Source organism: Megalops cyprinoides, chromosome 24, assembly GCF_013368585.1.
Source record: "Megalops cyprinoides isolate fMegCyp1 chromosome 24, fMegCyp1.pri, whole genome shotgun sequence".
NCBI lineage: Eukaryota > Metazoa > Chordata > Actinopteri > Elopiformes > Megalopidae > Megalops > Megalops cyprinoides.
In genome coordinates this window covers 16,440,549-16,459,819 of record NC_050606.1, presented here as the reverse complement: position 1 = coordinate 16,459,819, position 19,271 = coordinate 16,440,549, and the positions used below count along the sequence as shown (strand labels likewise).

General features: G+C 45.9%; 1 protein-coding gene across 3 annotated transcripts in view; it reads left to right on the top strand.

Moving 5' to 3' along the window:
• The window catches only part of LOC118771242 (transmembrane protein 108-like), a 45,503-nt gene that overhangs the window by 20,572 nt on the left and 5,660 nt on the right, over positions 1-19,271 (top strand). For all 3 annotated transcript variants that reach the window (XM_036519177.1, XM_036519178.1, XM_036519179.1), the window contains exon 3: positions 5,795-5,878. In XM_036519177.1, coding sequence (XP_036375070.1) covers positions 5,839-5,878 — 40 coding nt within the window. In that variant the 5' untranslated portion in view covers positions 5,795-5,838. The remainder of the gene's footprint in view (positions 1-5,794; positions 5,879-19,271) is intronic.

Here is a 19,271-nt window from a genome sequence, read left to right as displayed (position 1 = left end):
TGTACTGATGTGTAAAGGCAGTGTGGAGCGGCGATATCGTTGGAGCTCCTCCAAAAAGAAAAGGCAATTTAGAAACATGTGCGGATTCGCCTGGCGCTGCCCGGAGCTCATCATTGATTTCCGACCGAAGATGAGTCACACTCTCCTCCCCGCTGCTGTGGAGCACTGGCTTATTTTCATTTGAGTTTGAATTTGAGCCCATGCAGGGGGGGAGAGGGAGGAGTGGCAATGGGTATCAGTGCCCCGCCTCCCCAAAACCGACCACCAGTGAATAAACCAGTTAAGACCTGAGCTCCTCCCATTCTGTCACCCCAGTGGGTGGCGCCCTGGTATGATCTTCTAATCCTCCTTTCCTTAACTTGCCACAACTCATCAGTCATGCTATGAGCGGGACGAGGTGTCCTCTGAACCCGTGTCTCCTGCTTTGCTTCCATCACTTAGAGAAACACAGAAGGCGGTCCTCCTTCATGCAGATAATCCCATAATCCTCCTTTCATTTTGCCTAACAAGCCTTTACAGCGTTGTAAAAGTCTTGGCTCGTGGCGAGATCACTCAGGTAGTTATTCCTACGGGGATGTGGCTCGGATTGCGGTATTCCCACGTGTAAATGTCATGACCTTCCTTAAACGGTGCTGGGATTCAAAGTGCCTTCCTGTCCATCCTTCATTCAGACAGCTGTGCGCTTGCCGCGGCTGGGTCTCATTTGTGTGCAAATGGAACCCGGGGTCTCGCAGGCACTCGGCCGATGGGAAAAACGTTCTCGCAAGGTTCCTTGTGACGCACTTTCAGCACTTACTTTCCATTCTATGGCTGTTCCAAGGTCTTTAATTACAGAATCAGCCTGCTTCCTTTTTAGAGCTTCTGTTTTTTTTTTCCCCAGTGTTTTTTTCCCCGATGTAAAGCAGGTTTGTGAAGAGAAGCCATGACAGCACATGATTAAGTACAAAGCGTCAAACACAATGAAAGATGCTTAAGTACAGAGGGTGCTGCACAAGAGGTTTGTCAGTCACGTAGCCAAGCTAGCTTCCACTTTCCGAGCACACCATGGCAGCAGACTGTGCTGAGCAGTGGAACTGTAGCACTTGTGCCAGAATGCTCAAGAGATTCCAGGCCTCTCTACCCGGGGCCTGAAGGTTATTCTCGATTTAAATCACAGCTCCTGCACAGCGGCAAGTAGAAAGTCTCCTTAGGCAAACTCGACATTCATGCATCTCGTCCAAGCTCACAACTCCAGACCGTTAGCCACAGTGATCCTGTTGCATCGTAAACTATGGATATTCCTTTCCCTGGACGACTTAAAACTGCTACTTTTGCATATCAACGGCATGTTCTGCATACCATACAAAACCGATGTGGTCTCAACCAAGGCGTTACTGGGATTTTGGGTTTTACCAGTGTGCTCAAAAGGGATTCATCAGCCATATAGCTGAACTGTGATATGCTCCCTCGCTTTGAGAGGGCACCATGGCAACCAGGGAGAAAGGCACCATGGGCCAGGAGGGACAGGGGTACAGGAGTGTAGAGCAGTTGGTGGGGAGCCTGGGTCTTTGTGCTTAACACCGGCTTAACCAGTAATACACAGAATCAAGCTGTGTAAATGGATCATTCTGTTTGCGGCACCCAGAAGACGTGCTCTTGATAAGCTGATAAATAAGCATGTGTTATACCGGCTCCTCTTTTTGCAGTGTTTTGTCTTTTCTATGAGGGGTTCCCACATCTCTGGGTGACACAGCGCTGAAGAGTGTTGATGAGAATGCATATGTTTGAAACTTGGTTTCATTCATTGTCTCTGTCCTTGCTGAATCAGGTGCAGCCAATTTAATGTAGTTTTGGAAAAGGCAATGCATATTTATAACGCATTCAAAGCAGGAGAACACTATCTTATCAGTTCTACACAAACAGTGATAAGCACAAAGCAGGACAGTGCATCTATTTCACAGAAACTGTACACCGATGGCCGGGAAGTGATGGGGGGGCAGGTGAAGTGACTCTGACAGGTGGCTAAACCCTAATCGCTCAGATTGACTGAACTCCCCTCTCTCCACAGGAGGAAAGCATGGCTCTAGGAGTCTGTCCTGGGAGATGGGGGCAGCGGTAATCTAAAATCACTGTCACCGGGGCCTGTCCCCTCAGGGAGAGTGATAGACAGGTTTATTACATTATCCAGTGTCCACTGACCTTGAAGGAGATTAAGTACAGCTGCCCTCCAGGCAGGCCATTTACTGTTACTGTGGGAAGTCAGTTTAGCCAGTCAGATATTATTGGGGAGGGATTGTGGGTGACAGCAGGTCTTTATTGTTTTCCGAAGAAGGGGAGGAGGGTACATCGAAAGCAAGGACCCTTTCCCTCTCTCCAGTTCTAGTTTTCCTCATGTTCAGATCGTCACCGTGCCTCGCAATGGAGATATGAGTATATTGTGCCATTGCGGTTGCCACGGAGACAGCGTGTGCTGGTTGCCGTGAGATGGGCTGTCACCGTGGAGGAGACGAGGAAGCGCCACGGAGCGTGGCACGCTTGCCGTTCAGATGCCAGAACATTCCAGATATTTCAGGGGGGCCTATACCTGCTGGATCCTGAATCCTGAATCCTGACTCCTCCTCACTGTTCTCTGAGATCTGAGACAAGCTAATCCCCTCAGATGAAAGTCTGCTTTGATTTACCATCCATATGTGCAATTTCAGAAAATTAGCCACAGTGATTTTGCATTGCACAATTCATGGGTGTTTATACCAATGAATTAAAAAATGCTACTACAAACTATTGTAAATATACAGGAAATTCCATTTGTTGGATAAAACTGATGTGGCCTAGATTCAGCATTACAGGGAAGCCTGTATCTGATAAGAGCACACACACACACACACGCAGTCACAAATGTCCTGCGATATCTGTTACCACCCCCTTGTGTGCCGTGCCTCGTCTCGCACCACAGTCCGAGAGTAGGAGGACTCGTAGCACTAGCGGAGCTGTGGTCAGGGCGCTAGATACACAACCAGATGGTCGTGGGTTTGAGTAACGCACCCTGCCAGAGAGGCTCCAACAATGACAATCTGACTCTATCAATACAGAATGTTATCAGAACAGGAGCTGCTGTAATAAGCATACAAATAGTAACAGGTATGAGTTTGCCCCAAAAGCCCCGCATAGTGTTTGTACTACTGTATGCACTCAGGGTCCCTCTGCCATTGCTTGTCACACCTGACAGGTGATTGTAGGCTGTGATTCTCTCCCTGCTTTTGCTTTGGCTGCTAACCGCTTACCGAACAGAGGCAGCTAAGCAGAACAGCAGCAGCTCTCCTCTGATAGCGCCATCACAAATTCACCACAAGGATTATGTTTACTGATATATTATGTGCGGAGGAACTGGAACGACACACAAACGCAGGCAAACACACTGATAGCCATTTCTGCTCTGCTGTTTTTTAATAAACAACTACAGTTAGCACACATCGACAGGTCATGCCAAAAACTCACAGCGCCAACTACTGTTTGCTGATAATAATGACAATGTAACAACAAGCACTACATTCTTCAGCAGTGAGGGGGAGCAGAGTGATGAACTGTGGGGAAACTTTCCCCCGCTGCTTGCGTAAACAGATGGATTACAGTACAAAGGGAAGGATTCTAATATTCACTGCTGGTCAATTATGCTGTTATCCATACGGCACACTCAAGATTCAAGGTGAATGGATACAAACACAAGATGAAGGGACACAAACTTGGGGTATAATTAAATATGACATTGGCAGAATGTTGCAGAAAGGTTGTGAGAGCATCGTTTTGCCCTGGGTTATTCTTTGCTCCTGTCACCTCCTGTGAGTTTGCAACTCATAAATACAAGGAGAACGAAATGTCAAGTGAATGACACAAGCAATGGCATTGTGTGATTTTGTCTGTGACATCACAGGGAATGAACACAGTGGGACAGTTCTGATTGGCGAACTACTGATTGGTGTCCATGGCGTGTCAGTGTCGGAACATTGTTTCATCAACGCTTGCCTAATTTTTCTCATAAGGAGAGCCTTCACCGTTCCCCCAAAACTGTTTTTCAATTGTCAATTTGTGAAATGTCTAAGGATTGTTGTCTTTCTATTTTCAACCTTGTTAATAATTGAGCTCAGCGATCAGTTTCATTTGAACAGGTTAATTGATCAGTTTGATTAGTAAATTGTAATTGTCAATATGTGTACTTTACTTTTGAGCAACCAGCCAATGGTTAATGAGCCATACCTGCCTAATTAGGGGCATATTAAATACAGGTATGTGGCTGGAGAGGAGGAGGCTCACTTTTCTTCAGTTGATTGTGTGCTCAGACTGGTTCCTTTTGTTTGATGTTTTTTAAAATAAATTGTTAGGTTTTTTTATATTTGCTCTTTCTGTTCATTTTTGTGAGAAGTGTTAGCCAGCTTCTCCACACCGAGGCTCTGTGCATCCAATTTAACATCTCACACATTCTCTGGATCACACCTCTGAATTTCCGCCGCTGTAGAAATCAGGGTTACGTCAGAGAGGAAATGTCTTTCTCCAGGGTGACGGAGAGGTGAGCACGGCTCACAGAAAACCAAGCGAATTGGTCTGCCACCTCATTCGTTAACACCCTCCCCCCTTGTGATTTAACCGCCTGGCATTTTCACACAGCCGGCTCCAGGGACGGTTGTTTCGGTAAGGGTGTCACGCAGCGCTGAGCAGAACAGCTGGCGAATAAAAGCCTCCCATATCAGGCCTGCTGCTCCGTCTCATTGGCTAGGCACCACCGAACGGCTCGCTAGGCTTCATGACTCACACACAGAGCCGGCTGTGCCGCCACTCCAAGAGCCAGAGACCCTGAGTGACATTTTAGTATTTAACTCTCAGAGGTGGGGACCATGGGTTGGGGATCAGAGTGTGGTTCTTCCATTTCTGTTCCTAACATCCTGGCTGTCTGTGATTGAATCCACCCCATTATGCACCGCCAGGACTCTGTTAGCAGTGCCAATGATCATGCGAACAGATTCACCTCGCCAGTTTCCCCCTGCTGGTGGATTGGGATCGAGTGAATTACTGTAGCCAGTCATTGAGAGGGGCAGATCACTAGTTTCCTGCCAAACAGGCCATTAGGATTATTAGTATCTTGTGCATTATCAAATTCTTTAAAGTTAACATTTTGCTTTGACAGAGGAGAAGCGACCTTTGACCTCAGACACCCCCCAACACTGCTTTCCTCCTCCTTGTGCTTTTGGTCTCACCACTTTGCCTGTTAACTTTGTTACAGCATGATCAAACCGTGTTACAATGAAGCAGGGTTGATATGTAGCTCTGTGGTTTGTTCTTGCTGTATTGGATGCAGTGAAGTCAATACAGCTGACAGAAAAATGAGAAGAGATGGTTCATATGACATCAGCCAACAGGGTATGGGGCGCTAACGTTACACCCTTGTGGCAGCAGATGAGTGGAGTGGTAAGGAGACAGGCTTGTAACCTAAAAGTTGTCAGTTCAGTTCCCTGCTGGGGCACTGCTGTTGTACCCCTGGGCAAGTTACCTAACCCATAGTGGCCTTAGAAAATATCCAGCTATATAAATTGATGATGTACAAGAACTATAACCAATGTCAGTCATTCTGAATAACTCTGGAGAACTGAATGTAATAATGTAAGTGTAATGATGAAGCATCGTGACCTCAGCTGCTGCCTGTAAGGATGTTGTGTTGCACATGTCTTACCCTCACAGGCTGCGTAGGAAGTGTAAGGCTGCGAAAGCCGGAAGCCACATGTGTCTCGGGTGATGATGGGGTCATTGTCTGTCTGGTGTTCCACAGAGAGCCATGAGCACTGAGGGGGCGGGGCCCAACCACATCATACCATGAAGAGAAGCCTGCAGGTCCTGAGCTGCCAGCTGCTGAGTAAGTCCTCCCGCCGGCCGCCTCCTCCCAGTCAGTGGACACAGTGAGACTCACAACAGAAGCTCACGCCCATCTCTATCAGTAAACCTTGTGTTTTTCGGCTTATGGGAAGCCTATAGTGCTCAGGGTGCTGACCAGTGGCAGCAGGGTGCAGTTGGTTAGGAGGAGGGCTCATTACCCGAAGGTTACTGGTTCCTTGCATCCTGTTGTACCTTTGCACGAGGTATTTTACCTGAACTGTCTCAGCAAACATCCAGCTGCGTAAATGGATGACATTTAAAATTCCAAGCGATGTAAGTTGTTCTGGACAAGCGTCTGCCAAGCAAACGCAATGTGAAGTAATGATCACTTCGCCTTAGCATCTCTCTGTGTAACGGCTGCGCTCACTGCGCAGACAATCACTGCGCATACACGCTGTCACACTGCAAAGCAGAGGACACATTTGGGTACTCAACAGGCTGTAGGTTTCAGACCTTAAGTGTACTGACAATCCATGTGGATGTATAGATGTGTACCTAACCCACAGTCACTCTAGCGAACTCATCAGAGATACAGAACTGCTGGTAGAACGTTCTCCTGGATCTGTGTAAAAGGACTGGATCCAGTGTGGTACTCATCCAGACATATGACACACTGGAATGGCTGTGAATAATTCTGTTTGAATTGGATTCTGAGTAGATCCCATCCAGTATCTTATATGCTAAAGGCAAACATTCAGCTTTTGATTTTGATCCAAAGAGCCGTTTTAAGAATTCTGTTTCCAGTGGGGAACATGTCTGTTTAGACTCTCCATCCTGTGGAAAATAGGCTGCTATCAGTCTCCCTGTAAACAAGTCTCTTGAGGCCACACCCATTCTGTGCCTGTCATCGCTGAGCGCGTGTGGTGGTGGCATCCCCCCAGGGACAGTGGGTGAAGCCATGGGTCAGCCCTAATCACACAGATGCATCGCAGCCTTTAAACAGGAAGTCATTTTCCTGCCGTTTGATGGATGCTTCAGAGACTTATCTCAGAAGGCACATCTGTCATTCCCCGCCCACCCGAGACAGGAACTGCGCCCCGCGGCCCCCTGGGAAGGGGCGGGTCGTTATTCCCACACTGGCACCGAGGCGCTCCCGACTTCGGCCCCTGTTGGGTGTGTTCGTTTACACCAATTACAGCTGGGCTGTTTACGGGCCTTTCATGTGATTCCTTTTTCGGATCTTTCCAACAATTGGAGCCAATTTGTTTTGGGGAATGCCAATGTGACAAACTTACCAAGGATTCTCTGAGGGAAACCACAAGTGTTTTCAAGCTGCAAGCTACAGCCTATGTATTTCACATTAGTAGCAAACACAGACATGTTCCCTTTTCAGTCATTAGCCATCGATTAGCTTTTACAGTATCCAGACAGTGAGGAAGATGGCATTTACTTGAATTTTCCTATATTTTGTCACATACTAGAAAATTCTAACTTGGACAACATGTAATTCTCAGGGGTTAACTTTTGATGCATTCTTTTACCAGTTCACACTGTATTTGTATGCAGTGGAGGTAGAGTATTTTGCTCAAGGGTACCTTACATGTGGTTATATCCCATGGCCATAAGGGCAAGCTTTTATTCATTATTTATGATAATAAATTAGCGGGGCTGGCCCAGTGTAACTGGCATAATGTTGGCAGCGCTATCTTAGCCGCGTGTGAGCACTTCATTCTGTGGCTATGGCGCAAGGTGTAAAATTCCTGGCACGCTAGCAGGGAGCGCATTAGTAGGACGGCTCCCGCTAATGGATGATAAAAGGGCATCGTTCGTCGTTACACGGGGGCGTCGTCATTTCTGATCAGCGGGGCGGTCAGTTTTTACACCGTCAGCGTAAGGGAGAGATTCGTCATGCTAAATACCGAGGGGAAAGTCCGGCCAAGGTGCCAGTTCATTTGCGTTGATTTATTAATTGGGAATAGATCGCGTAAGGCCGTTTATAGGGTGAACATGGAGCATTTTCCGGCGAGTCAGACCCGCTGTTTACCACCACGGAAGTGCCCATCGGCGATTCGGAATCACGCCTCGATATCAGCATGTCAGGGGGGGGTCTGCATCGATCTCGGTGTAAATGGAGCAGAGATTAAAGCTTGTTAAGATTCTGACTCATGTTGTGGACGTACCGGCTTGTACTACGTCCCCTTGAATTAGCGTCTGCAGACCTGGCATGTCTTCCATTAGCATCGGTGAGCGTAAACAAGGAAGACAGGGGTAGCAGTAAGGCGATTCTAAATCTTGCTCTCAGAAGAGCAGAGAAGAGTTTGATGATGCTACACGCCGCGTACTTGAGGGCCGTGGTTCGACTTACCTCTCCCATTGATCTTTTTGCAGTGATATGAGCGTGCGGTGATGTGGTGCTTTCGCTTCTCACACTTTGACTGAAGTAAGATGGTGTCTATAAAGTGGTTGAAGAGAGGGCGTTGAGGTTGATGAAAGGCATGGCGCCTGTGATCGGATGTAGTTGTGCATGTTATTTTGTCGCTGCTTGTTCCAGGCTATGGTGCGTCTCTCCCTGACAGCTGTTCTTTTAGCATATGTGCTTTATCTTCACGGTCACTTGACTCAGCCATTGAACTTTCGACATACAGATGCTGCTTAATAGCATGCAATCACATCTGGTTCTCTTGTGTTAGTGTTGGTTAATGTGTATGTAACCTACTCGTCTGCATTTGGACTCTTGAATGGTTTTCCAGTTTATATTTTGGAGAGCAACTGAAAAACCTGTTGAGGTTATTCGGTGTCATTGGTTTCTAATTTGCTGGTTTGCCTTACATCCATGGAAAGCTTTAGCTACTGTTTCATCTAGTGATCTTTTGAATTACTGAAGTTAAATGGTATCGATGAGAGCTGATTCAGGGTCAGCTACCCCAATGCTCATTCTATTCCCCACAGTTTTGTGCACTAACCTTCTAACTAATCATAGGTCAGTGTATGTGGGAATTGCAGCTGTGCAGCACATGAAATATACATGAAGCAACGATCCAACTGGAGCCATCTGATTATGGGAATTTTGGGATACACAGAGGACTCTGGTCCTCCACAGTTCTTATGCATCATGGGAATACTCAAGTAATTAAGTGTGCTTGAACTTCTCCATGTAGGGTATCAGATCCTGACACTACAGATTGATTAAGTAGTCCGGATGCAGGTTTAAGGAGCTTCTGTTGAGGGAAATTCCGTGTTTGATTGATTAGATCTGTGGAGGAGACATGACCTCCTTATCTTTCCAATGCTCAGCAAATCCCTAGCAGTGAACACACTTTGCTCTGTGTGTGTGTGAGAGAGAGAGAGAGCCAGCATCAGTTTCCACACAACTAGCTTTGGTAACATAAACATTTTACTGACGTGGCATTCCGCTGGTATTACAATGTGGCTGCCTTTTAAACACACCATACTGTGGGGTTAGACAATGGGGTTAGGGCCAGTTTGCAGCCAGTAACATTCATGTAATGTTTCCTTAACATTGCAAAAATGCTTTGAAACATTACACCAATTTTGTGAGAGCCCACATTTTCATGGGTGTCACAACGTATTGGAAATTAGCAACTGCGTGATTTAATCGTGTCCAAGGGTCTCTTTATGAATGTCACTGGCCTCTTAAGTATTCAAAGCAGCTTTAATCCATTGCATTCATTAGGATATAGCTGATCTCCATTAGTCTTTGATGCAATTTATGGATGTAGGTTTGCTCTGTGAAAGACATTAATCACAATGGTAATTTTACAGTAATTTCCTCATCCCGAAAGCTGATGACATTTTTCTGGGAGCTGCCGGGTGTTGCGCAAGATGAGCCTCTGGGTGTGTGCCTCTCTCCTCCTCGCCTGGCAGCTCTGTGGCACCCATGGCTTTGCACTGTGTCAGGCCTGCCTGTAGCTGTTGCCCAAGGAGGGGACAGCTATGTTGCGGTAAGCTGCATCTGCATCATGGTGGATATTTCAGATATGACCCACAGGGGTTACACTGGATAACACAGCCTGTCCAAAGTCTATCTCTGTCATGGGTAATGGATTGTGAATCAGGTCACTTTGGCAGCTCTTTTCCCTGACAGATGGTTGGATCCAAAACACAAGCATTTGTGTCAGGTTGTTTATTTTGTGGGAGGCTCCCTTGTAATCTGGTCTCCCTTTTTTGCTTTTTTTTTCCCCTTTATACGCCCTTATTTTAGAGTACTGTATACTAGGCTCTAACCTGGGTTGTAAGACTCAGCCTGTTCTGAAAGGGAAGGGCTTGCCATCTAAGCTAATCGGTCTGACTCCTTATGGTAGATATATTCTTGCTCTATGAATTGCTCTCCCTTGCTCTGTAAATGCTGGTACTGATTCGCTCAGTGGCCTTGCCCTGCTGCTGTGGGTGGTCACCAGCGTGTATAGTCCTAGCCAATAAGAGCCCCCCATGCACCACAATGCCCAGCCAATTGCAGCAGAGCCCAGGCACTGCAGAGTGTGTGTCTGGGCAGGGAGTGGGTTGGCCCTGGTCCAGTCGGATGGCCAGGGTGCATCTCCACTGCAGTCTGTCCACTTGGTGCTTCAGGTCGACATCCAACACAGACGGCTGCCCCTCTTTTCAGGAGCAGTGAGCTACTCTTAGTGAGAGATTTGCACCCCCTCTCTCTGCACAATTAATTTCGGCCCATCACCTTGTTAGTGGAGTGGCGGGAGGTGCTGATTAAACAGCGAATGCATCCCATGAAAGGTTTCTTGGCAGGATGTACTGGATCTGAGTTGACCCCCCTGACTGGAGTTGTTTGGGTTGCCCAGTGTTAATGATGATGTCAGTTACTGACCTATTCCATCAGTTCTGTCACTTCCCTCTAGGCTGGTTCAGCCCTGCATCCTCTCCGTCTCCTCCTTCTCTCCCCTACTCTCCCCTCACGGTCAGTCCCTTGATCGTCTTCCCCTCGTTTTTCTCTCCACCATCTCTTCCTGATGTTTCCCCCACCTTCATCTGCTCCCTGCATCTGAGACTCCTCCCTCCTTTCTCCCTCAAATATCCATTCTTTGTCCTTCCATACCCGCCTTCACCTCCCGCCTCTCTCTCCCTCTCCCCACTTCACACACCGGTCAAATAACGAATGTAAACAAGTCCCCCCTTCTCCCCCACCCTCCTTCCCTCAGTCATTTCCCCAGTTCATCCATGTTCAGCTTCCCATAATGAAGTAGCTCCAGCCGGAGAAGATGAAGTCTCTCTCACTCCGTCTGACTTACCCATCCGCCGTCACTGCCTAAGGGACGTCTCCTCTGAGGAACTGAGCCGCGTACCGCCGCGCAAGCAGGAGCAATTAGATACACACAGCGGAGCTCGTGGGGTGCGGGGCGTGTCGGTCGTGTGAGGGTGATCGCTGCCGCCGACTCCCTCTCCTTCCCTCCCCCTCCCTCTGTCTGTCAGTGCCGCTCTGGCTCTCTCGGTACCTCAGTGCAGTGGCAGGATCCATGCAGGCCGCAGCGGGCTCCTCTCGAGCCGAAAAATGAGAATTTAAAAGTGCCTCTCGCTGGTGGCGCAGCTCAGTTTGAATTTCGGTCAAAGACCCTCGAAATATTGGCTTTGCACGTGGAATGACTGTGATTTCTCTCACATTACGCCGGGCCTGTTCTCTGTCTGAGCCTGACCTTGCGCCTCACCACACTTGGCCTTCCTCAAATTGGACGTGGCGTTTATATACATCTGTACCCATACACATGCATTATCCGTCTTGACTGAACAACCTGCTACATGCTATGAACATATGTGCCCTTTGAATAGTTCTCACGTGATAATCAACTTTCTGGGGTGCTTTCATATTTCTCTCTGTGATAATTCTAGTATGTGCTTCAGAGGTTAAAGCAGAGCACTTTCTTATACTAAAAATTGCCTTGAATGCAGTAGGCTACACTCTACACCCAGCCTCTCCTCTGATGTTTTGAGGCCCTTTAGAGCTGAATGTGGCTAGAATGGACTAATGCATCTCCGCCACGTTATTTAACCAGGGTAGGAGCTGACCAAGGGGCTTAATGTCTGCGCACAGAAGGGGAAAGTCTGGAAATTGTCCCTTTCAGCTCTCAACAGAGTGAAGACAGCTTTCTCTATTTCTATTTTTCTTTCTCTCTCTTACTTTCTATCTTCTGCCTCTCAAGAGTCTCTCAAGACTCAAGACTGGAGTTGTGCTTTATTGGCATGATTGTTCAAAGGGCAGTGCTTCCAAAGCAGGGTCACTGGTGGGAGTACCAACCACAGAGACAATAAATAAAGTGATCGACAGGTCATATGGCATTTGTGTAAACGCTGCATGGTAACTATGTATGAAAAAAGACAAGATTGAATTGACATAAACAGTAAAGGGAAAATGCTGCATCAATGTGAAAGTCTTGCAGAGCCTTGCTCTCTTCTCTCCCACTCCTTTTTATGTCTCTGTCATTCTCTCTCTCTCTTTCTCTCTCTCTCTCTCTCTCTCTCTCTCTCTCTCTCTCTCTCTCTCTCTCTCTCTCTCTCTCTCTCTCTCTTCGGTTGGTACCCTGTGCCCATAGCTTTGCTCTGGGCTGTGACTCTCTGGCTCTCTGGAACACTCCTGTGGCTGCTACTCTTCATGCTGTGATGTCAGGCGATCGCACAGTACATGAGCCAGGGGTCAAATCCACAGGAATGTCCATCAGTAGGTCGATGCTGGGAGGTGCTGTCCGCTCGTCAGTGGGAGTGAAAAGCTCAGACGCGGCTGCCAATCGATGCAGGGCGTCACATCCGCAGGTGCACGGCGGCGGCCGTCACTCACAGCTGGGGCCGGTGGAATGGAAACAGGAAGGCCTCCGAAGGTCAGGGCGCTGACGGCGAAAGGAACATGTGCCGTAATCTTCCCAATGTGAAAATGGTAAGGGAGAGGAGGGGAGTAAATCAATACTTTAATATGTCACCCAGATATGGGAAGACATGGCGACGAGCATTATAAACCCCCTCGCTCGATTCACCTATCAGTCCGCCCGCTTCCCCCATCCATCAGCAGGAAGAGGCGTGGCCCGGCCCCTCTGCCTGTCCCTGTTTACTGAAGCACGCTTGCATGGGAGATCGTTTGATAAACATGCTCTGGTGGCTGTTGGGGTGATGAGTGCAACTGGTATACCATGGTCATTTTGGATGGTGATGCCACCCTGATTCAAGATAGAGCAACCCACCAAATGAATTTGGATCAGTGTAGCTTTTGTCCTGAAAGTGGTTGGATCATGATCGTGAATAAGGGCACTGATCCTGGATCAGTGCTTGGCAGCTGTATTCCCTGTGAGAGTAACCCTTATGTTTGACAGTGATGAATAGCTTTGCGGTCCCCGTGTCGTGTTCCTGCAAGTTCTGCTGATGAACATTTTGATTGTTGTCATTTGGCATACAGACAAGGTGGCAAGACCATTCATACAGAATGTGGTTGCTATTTATCAGAATCACAGACTTTTTGTCAAAAAATGACCACCAGTAGTAAACTATACAAGTAGCATTTTGCATGTATATCTACTAAGTATCTTAAAATGATCCACAAAGAAAGTGTCCATTTGAAAGTCTACACAAACCTTTGCAATGCTTACATAAAAATACATAGTAAATCCAACCTAACACTTTCCCTGAGTTTTCCTCCTTAAAAAAGAGTTCATCTACTGTGAGGGAACAGAACTTGTCATCCCTGATTGGCTTCGGCCCAGATGGTTTGTGTGTAGGGCAACAACAAAAGCTCTCCATCAAAGGTGCTGACGGCAGCAACATCGCTCAGTCAAAACCAAGCCAGCTCCCCATGTTAACAAGCATCGGATCTGAACACTACAGAGGAGATTGCTTTTGATGGCAAAAACACGAGAGGCCCTTTTTCCTCCCACCCTATCCAATTTAAGATTAGATATTGAGTCAAAAGCCCCGAGATTAATGTTAGTAAACATGTTTACAGTAGGCGAGGCAGAACGCCAGCCCTGTAGGGACCAACAAGGCCAAGGAAAATGTTTTTGAACATCTTTAAGGGACACTGGCATAAACAGAAGCAGGAAGGTTCCCGATATCAATGATCCAGCCTTTTCCGTCTGGCTCCACCTCGGCTGGCTATTGATCCTGTGAGGGGTGGGGAGAAGGTAGCAAGAGGTCATCCAGTGCGATAAAAGATACAGGAAATTGAAGTGACGCTTCAAACCCAACAGTAACACCATGCCTCGCTACAGTTTCAAAAGGGTCTTGGAAACTACATGTATGTTGGCAGGTGGACACCAGAACAATGAGCTTGTTTTCACAAAGCACAGTGTGGTAAACAACTGGTCTGGAAAAAGACCAGCGTGAGGTTAGAGGTCAGCACTCTTTCATTCAGTGGAGGTTTGGATATTGGATTATGTAAATTCCTCATTAAACAGAGTGGCGGTGTTTATTCAGTCGGTTATTCCTCGATGAGCAAGGTTGCCTTTGGTCTCCGTTGCAGTGTTTTCAGAAGGTATTTTTGCTGCTCGAGTTGGAATGTCAGACTTTGATGTGCTTTGTTAAGGTTAATTGGTGGTTAGCTTATATGAGGTGGCACACTGGATAGAGTGGCTGCAAGTCAAATTCTGGAAAGAGTGTGCAGCTTCAAATATAAAGTCATAAAAAAGAACCTGCCTCTGATGTGAATCAGTCGGTTGTATTCAGATGTTCCGTATAGTATGGATTTTATAGTATGTAACATGCTTAAGGATCATGACGAGCTCAAGTCAAGAGCTGTTGAAATCTTCAAAGCTCTTTTGCCCCTCCATGGAAAACTTGGTTTTCACTTTCAGAATTTCAGGTCTCGTCCTGCTCTTTGAAGTTAGCCTCTTACCATGACTGAATACAATAGCTTTCCCTGCAGCCACAGTAACGATTGCAGACTCTACCAGACCCTCTTTGTAAAGAGTTCGAAGGACTGTCTGTGCAAATCACATTTCTAATCATCTTCGTCTTCTGCCAAATCCTTTGATATTGTTATTAATGTTGTTGGTATTATTATTGTTGTTGTTAGTAGAGAGTGTATTTGCTGAATCATTCAACTGTGGATTGCATGAAATAAAAGTTACAATACAGAGTGTTGCCAGACCATTCCAAAGCCATGACCATGCAGTCAGGGAAAGAAGAGTGATAGGTCACCACCTGTCATCAGTGCTAGGGGCGAGACCGTGGATTGCTTATGGCATTGAAGCACAGTGTCATTTTGCTTCCACCAGCCATTACTCTGTGCTGATTCCAGTGTGTGTCCACCATGCAGCCCTATTTCCCATGATGCCGTGGGGTTCAAAGGATGATGTAGAAGAAGGCCCATTTGGTGAAGCTGTGATGGGAGCTTCAGCGCTGCATCCAGACTGTTGAGGGCAGCCTTGTCCACTCCCCCATCCTCCCCCCATTGTCTTGATATGTCTCAGCTGGCAGTGAGATGACACGTAATGTGTGTAGCGACATTACGAGGTGATGACATCACCAGAACAGTGGTCAAGATTGAATGACTTTCTTGAACAAAACCATGTGGTTTGAAGTCTGTTAGTGAGGCCAGGGTTATTCTAATGAATTTATTCCCTGTCCTGCTAGAAATTGATTTGTGGTATGTGCACTCCCAAGACTGATTTTAATCAGTGAGTCTCCTTCCCCTCTTTGACTGTATGTCTGTCTCTCTCTCGCTCTCTCTCTCTCTCTCTCTCTCTCTCTCTCTCTCTCCCCCTCTCTGCCTCCCTCCTCTTAAGAAAGTAACTGCTTCTGTTGCCATGGCAGCACATACATCACCTTGGCAAAACAATGCCCGCCGCACCTGAGTCACAGAGGCAGCGTCAGTGTGTGTGTGTGTGTGTGTTTCCGTTTCCCGGGAGGTGGTGAAGTGGAGGTCGTGGTGACCTGGTTGAAAGCCACATTTCCACTGAACCACCTGTAGCAATAGGTCAGCCTTGCCCGAGGCAATCCAGAGCCGTGTCTGCGAGAAATGAATGACAGGCTGGCACAAAGCCCAGTCAAACAAGTTGGGCTTCATCTTCTATTCAGTGTTAGCTCCTAGCTAGGTAGCGCCTGAATGTGATCGATGGTGCACTCTGGGGAATGGAATTTTAAGAATGACCTCCCGAGCCGTACGCCAGATGTGAATCTGATCATCAACGTCACTCACCGCAGTCATTTTGCGGTGTTCTCTCCAAAACTGAAATAACAATAACACAATCATCACGATTTCCTCCTCTCTCGTAGGCTAGTGAGCGGCCTCACAAATTTTGCAAGTGATCTTCCACTGTTGTTTACATGATTTAGATGGGACATTGGCTGTAGCAGAAGAGTTCTGCCTTAAAGACACATGGGAGTCAAAATTGAGCACGAGGAAACTGAGGTGTTGCATTGAAACGCAGCACCTGAGTAGCAAGCGAGATCCCATAAATTAATATGCAGGCTGCCATATTGGGTAGCATTATGTAACTGCACATATTTTTAGGTTGTCAGTGGAAACCAAGATTATCTGTCATGCTGGACCAGAGTGTGGTTGATGCACTGCATATGAGTATCATTAGCACACCTGTATTGGCTTGAGGGAGGATTCAATCCTTCAGCTTGAAGCAGCTCAGCGTTCATTTTTAATGCCAGCACCTGTATATTTTTCCTTTCTGTCATGCCGAAATGGAAGGAAAATGTTACATAAATAGCACAGCAGAAAGGAAACTCTTCCACAGATCCACGTTGCAGTTCCATCCCTCAGCTTAGAGAAATAGCCTGTAAATTCTGCTGACGAGTCTGTAAGGGGAGCTGTTGTTCTGCTGTGCAAATCGGGATTCCTCCTCCATACTCAACCATGCCATGAAGTCCTGACCCCTACCCACCCCTGAACATACACACACACACACACACACACACACACACACACATACATACACCACCCCCAAAAACCAATGTAGGGTCAACGGTCACAGTCCCCATAATGCAACTTCACTGACAATTGTGACAATGGAAGGAGCAGGTTGGTACACCACATATTTTGGTACATCTTACAGGGTATGCCTGTACCACAGGGTAGCCACATTTTCACTCAGCCCTGACCTCTCTGATGAGCTGAAACCACCTATAACGATCATCAGGAGTGTTTGTAGCATCAGGCTATAATGAATAGTTCTTCTGCTCTCAGGTATGAAATTCCTATTATAACAGAGCAAGTTGCATCTTTGTTTTTTGCCCCTCTGTGTTTTCATTAATGCGCTACCCAGTCGGAGCTCTCATCTGAACCTCCGGATGCCCGGTGACGTGTACGTATTAGCGCTGGCTAATTGCATTGATAATCAAGTTCCAAGGGACCTGGAGGGGAATTCATTAGCGCAGCTCTCGCTCTAGCTGCCAGCTAAATCGTTCAGAGAATTTTCTGCCGGAATTTTTCCACAGTTGCATGTCGGAATCCTCGCTGGTGCTGCGTGATTGTAATACGAAACCCTGCAACGGCAGCTGTGTTATTATTAGGTAATATAGGACACTATCTGATTTCATTGTTATGGATGTGGAGACATTATTGTTTTATGAAGTGATTTACATTGCATCTGTGTCATGCAGTGTCAGGCTGCAGTCATTATTTCTGAGAATTACCTCTCAGAGATCCACCACTCTTTAGTGTAGATATATGACTTCATTAAATGATCAACAAGTGAACCAATAGAAAATTGAGATGTATAACAAGAGATTTAGCGATGTATAAAGAATTGCCCAGGGTAACTGTTAATGATTGGATTTTAATTGAGCTTGCTTGGACTCAATTTTTAGTTATACAAAATAATTCCCTGAACCAAAATAGTTATTCAAGCCACTGTCTGGGTGTCAGACTTGATAAGTGGTGATCTGCTTTAAACTCAGTGTTAAGTCGTATTGCACCATAACGGGGTGAAACCTGACTGCATTCATTTGAATTTGGAATCTGAACTAAATTGGATCACTTAGATTGCCGTCAGGGTTTGTTTTGCTTCCATATTTGTGCACTGAGTCCTTTGACAACGTTTTGATTTCTCCTCATAAATGCCTAATCAAAGGTAAGATGAAGAAGTCATATCTGCAGCTGTGCTCTGCTGAAAATGTTCCATGTGAAATAATTGTGAGGTCCAGCAATGCAAGCAATCTCTGACATTCTATGGATCTCTGTTACCCTGGGAAACCCACATGCCTGCAGGGCTGTTAATTATTGTTAATTACAAGGGTAACATTGTCGTTAACATAGCAGGAAAAGTTGTTGAAAGTTGTTTTTTTTTAAAGAATAAAGACAGTTGTTTTTTTCCAGAGGTTCTTTGTCTTGCCATATGGGGAAGTGTAAGTTCCATTGTACATTAATACCTATAGGTTTCTTCACAATGTGTCATTCTGATTGCTGCTGTAAGGCCATGTTGTGGGTGAAGATGCTATAGCCTGATTTGAGATGGTAGACTTTTCTCCATTTCCCACCATGTTTGAGTCCGAGTTCAACTGGATTCCCATACAAAACAAAAATATATTCAGAGTACATTTTAGAGAATATAGTTTGGAGCTCAATAAATATGTTGAAGATAATGTAATTTATTGATGTTTTGATATACTGCTGTATGTTTTTGTGTATTTGGTTGTCAGCGAGCGGATTTTAAATGCACGACAGTGAGATATAAAGTTTGGAGCTGACAGGCCTCTGGAACTCTGGGCTCTCTGTAGTGTTGAGAATTTTATATCTGAATGAATGATTTATGCCTGAGCTGTTTATGTTTGCGGCAGTGATCCAAAGGAGGGGGTGGCAAAGGAATCGTAAAGCTTGTGAAACAAACACAAGGAAGGGAAATGGTTTTAATCGTTTAATGAAATATGAAGAGTGCCTGTGAAGATTGACCACTTGTTTGGGTCACACTGAACTTTCTGAGTTTCCAGGTCATTTGTTCTTAAAACAGAGCTGACAGGCAACAAGATGTTAGTAACTAGGTAGGTAATACAGTACTAGTCAAAAGTTTGGACACACTTGATTAAGATAATGGGAAACATACATTCAGAGACATTTTGATCTAGAGACTTATGCTTAAATGCTTGAAATTTGTTTCTTAGGCATCAACTTGATTTGTCTATGCATTAATTTCTTACCAAAAATTTTATTTTTAAAAAATATTTTTGGCTACTATCTAAAAGAATCTAGAATCTAAAATATAAGAGCTTTTTATTTGTTTAACACTTTTTTGGTCACTGCATAATTACATTTTTTGTTATTTCATAGTTTTGATGATCAGGAGACTCACTGATGTCTCATTTATTCTAAAATGTGAAAAATAGTAAAAACTAAAGAATAAAAGTTACGTCCAAGCTATTGAAAAGGTCAGGTCAAGTCGAGTTTGCCTGAGGCTTGTCTTTTTGTTGAAGGGAGATCAGCATTGAGGAAGAAGTTATATCTACCTTTATAATAAATAAATATTATCACACCTTCGAAC